A 3456-nucleotide genomic window follows, 5' to 3' on the forward strand; every position below is an offset into this window, starting at 1 on the left:
AAAAAGGGTATTAAGTCCATACCCCAAACTTATACTTTTGTATGTTGATCTTTGTTTTGGATGATTTGAGTGGTTACTCTTTAACTAAACAATGTTAAAAAAAAAAAAAATTTAAGAGCCCCTAAATAAAAACTTCCCATTGAAGCACAAAATCAAAATGTTTTTTAATTAGGATTCTTAATTACATTTAATTAATAAAATAATCACTAAGAGATCTTAAGTGGGGTCGTGGGTTAATCATGCTCTTGATGGCCCAACCTTTTATCAGCTCTTCATAAACAATCTCTTTTTTTTTCACTTTTTACCTCGTTAACCTTACTTTAATATCTTAATATGCCATAATCTTTTGAATTTTATTTCTTATAGTTTATTCATTGAAATCTTTAATAATTCATTATTTTGTAATAGTAGACTATTTTGAGTACACCATATTATAATGAAATATGTAAATTCGTAACAAATTACATTTAACTGTAAAATATTCAAATATGATTTACAAACACCAAATTTAGTGACTAATGACACATAATTTAAAGAGAAAAAGACAAAAATAGCACTAAATCAAGTTTATGTTCCCAAACTAGTACTCAAGGTCAAAAGTCACAAAAATAGCACTTAATGTTTTATCAAAAGTCACAAACTTAGGGTTTAGAGTTAAAAGGTGGGGTTTTGGATTTAGGGTTTAGGATTTAGAGTTTAGGGTTTAGGGTTTAGATTTTAGGGTTTAGGGTTTAGATTTTAGATTTTAGGGTTTACAGTTTAGGGTTTAGGGTTTAGAGTTTAGGGTTTAGGGTTTAGGGTTTAGGGTTTAGAGTTTAGGGTTTAAGGTTTAGAGTTTAGGGTTTATGGTTTATGGTTTAGAGTTGAGAAATGAGGTTTTGGGGATAAGATTTCAAATTTTAAAAAATAAAAAAAATTAAAATTTTCAAAAGATAAACTTAGAAAGGTGCTATTTTGGTCATTTTAGTTTTTGAGTGCTATTTTTGTGATATAAACTTAAAAAGATGTTATTTTGGAGATTTGCCCTAATTTAAATGTATGACTTAAGGATTAACTAATAAATAACAACGAAGAATACTATTATGATTTACATTCTATCAATATCTATGATTGAATACGTAGAATAGCTTAGTATTTGAGTTAGAGACAAAGATGAATAGATGAGTAAAATAGAATATATAGAAACAAAGAAATACAAAACAGTACCGAACAATATCCGTACAAAATGTGAAACATAAAGTAATAAAGTGATCAAATATAGAGCAACCTCCATGGTGCTAGGGAGACGCAGAGCAAATATGTTATAAACCATAACGATGATCCTCTTATATTCAATCCTGTTGCTGCAATGTAAACAAACATCAACTTGTTCAATGATTAAGATCTAATTAAAAAAGATGCTATCTCGATAAAGATGATGGCAGGTAAGGAGTCATCAAACCTTGATTCTTGCTGCTATCAGGCAGAGCAGGTGGAGAAGACGATGATGCGTTGGACAGAGGGATCCCAAGATTCAAGCAGTCCATTCCAAGTGCACCTTCCGAAACACAAAACCCCCAGAAACTTAAGTCTTTTTTTTTCTACTGATAATTTATAAGAAAGCCAAATTGTGTTCTTCTTACATTGCTTAAAGCAAGGAAATGTGGTGATGTTCATAAGATTGTTGTAACCTTCACGGCAATGGCAGCTGTATAAAAACGGATTTGTCTTGTTGCAAACCCCTCCTCCACAATCCACCCAGTGACAAACTATTTAAAAACAAACAAAAAAAGGCATATATATACACATCCATGATGGAAGCAAATGAAATCAGAGATTATTATATTACTGTCGAAAACTGAAGCATTGGTGTCCTTGGGAGGCGTTTTGGGCTGTGCTGGAGAAGCTGCTTCACCGCAAGTTAGATCAAAGGTACCTAGAATGATGAATATACATATTGTTGTGTTGTATATGTTCAAACCAAAGTGACTAGTGTCAAGAGAGATATAGGGATAGAGATTTTACAGTTGGGGGTGACGCAAGGGAGAAACTTGAGGTTATGATCGAACTGCTTCCAACCATTATCACACTCACATTCATGCATAAAAGTTGAGTTTAAAGATGCTTTGCATTTCCCTTTCCCACATTGCACTTCCTTGCATATATCATCTTTTTCACAATAATTAAACCAACCAACGTTAACATGAGTCACAACATACTAAATTCGAATTTAGAGAAGTACTTTTCAAAGAATACCACTTTTACACTAAACCCAACTCATAAAGAAACTTTAAATCTGTCAAATAGGACAAAACTATGTACTTTTCTTGCAGCTCTAGTTCAAATTCCGGCGGGAGTTGATCCTAATCAGAAACAGAATCAACTTACTGACCTAATTAAGCAAATAAAAAAAATAAGTTTCTTTAGCATAAACAAGAACTTTGACTAATAACAGATTATCTAAGAGATTATACTTGTTACAAAGAAGTTAAATACATGGATATTTAAGGAAAGGAACTAGATATGGATTAACAGAATACACCAAAAACCAAATTTGAGGAAAACCCAGAAAACGAAATTGGATATTCTAGAAAACCCACTATTTGAAACGGGAAACGAAAAGAGGAAGAAGAGGAGACAAACCGAACATAGGAGAGAGCAGAGGAGAGAGGAAATCGGAGGTGGCCGTCTTCTGGTGAAGTAGCAGTATAGCTGCAACGAAGCAGAGTGTGTTCTGAACACAAGCCATGAATCTTTCTTCCAAGTTCCAAGTACAGAAAACAAATCTGAAACGATAATAATAAAATATGATATACAAAAAAGAAAAGGAGAGATCGTTAAATTAATTAGTTGGGGATTTGGATATGTGAATAGTGAAGTTGACCGACTTTGCTTCAGATTTTCTCAAGTAGTTAGTTGATCGCTGTAGTCCTATTAATGCGTTTCTCCTTTTTCCTTCTTCTGAGAGAATGTGATCAAATATGACACTTAATGCGAGAAAAAAATGGATAATATGTCAAACAAATGGAAGATGTCATAAAACATGGAGTGGATTGTCATTAATTAGGTTCAGACCGAGACCGGCCCAATACCTAAATGATGGAAAGACGGCCAAAGTTTTAGAGAGAGGAGAGAGAGAGCCGACTTCAGGAGAGAGAGAGCCGGCCACAAAGATTGGAGAAAATGAAACTCTTTCCTTTTCCTAATAGATGTAATCTTTCCATTATTATGTATTAGTAGTTTTCTTAATCCTAGTGAGTTTAGGTTTTGGATACTTTCCATTTATCTTCATCTTGTAACCCCCTTGATCATTAATAAGAACACAGAAATATTCAGTCTCTAAACACTCTATTTACAACATGTTATCAGCACGATAGACTCCAAAACCCTGAGACAAAACCTAACCTAAAATCTGTCACACATAAACCTTAAATCAGGCGCAACTTAAAATCGATCTATCTCTCAAACCCCGAGGAA

General features: G+C 33.2%; 1 protein-coding gene across 2 annotated transcripts; it reads right to left on the bottom strand.

The window, feature by feature from the left end:
• Positions 1-1157: 1157 nt before the first annotated feature.
• LOC111214018 lies at positions 1158-2993 on the bottom strand. Of its 2 annotated transcripts, XM_048746157.1 has the most exons (7): positions 2868-2993; positions 2623-2765; positions 2005-2148; positions 1829-1915; positions 1623-1748; positions 1442-1537; positions 1158-1343 (listed from the first exon to the last, which is right to left on the bottom strand). In XM_048746157.1, exons 2-7 carry the CDS (start codon positions 2726-2728, stop codon positions 1252-1254), a joined length of 651 nt encoding a protein of 216 aa, XP_048602114.1. In that variant the 5' UTR covers positions 2729-2765; positions 2868-2993; the 3' UTR covers positions 1158-1251. The 2 variants fall into 2 exon arrangements, with proteins under 2 accessions (XP_048602114.1, XP_048602115.1); XM_048746158.1 differs by lacking the exon at positions 2868-2993 and having other exon boundaries at positions 2623-2846.
• Positions 2994-3456: the final 463 nt, after the last annotated feature.

This window comes from Brassica napus, chromosome C1 (genome assembly GCF_020379485.1).
Source record: "Brassica napus cultivar Da-Ae chromosome C1, Da-Ae, whole genome shotgun sequence".
Classification (NCBI taxonomy): Eukaryota; Viridiplantae; Streptophyta; class Magnoliopsida; order Brassicales; family Brassicaceae; genus Brassica; species Brassica napus.

Excerpts from the sequence above, each read along its gene's own strand:
- LOC111214018 (XM_048746157.1), bottom strand. The coding sequence starts at position 2,728 with ATGGCTTGTGTTCAGAACACACTCTGCTTCGTTGCAGCTATACTGCTA. Across the intron at positions 1,749-1,828 it reads CAATGCTTCAGTTTTCGACA|TTTGTCACTGGGTGGATTGT; the intron begins GTAATATAATAA and ends GTTTTTAAATAG. Across the intron at positions 1,538-1,622 it reads ATTTCCTTGCTTTAAGCAAT|GTGCACTTGGAATGGACTGC; the intron begins GTAAGAAGAACA and ends GTGTTTCGGAAG.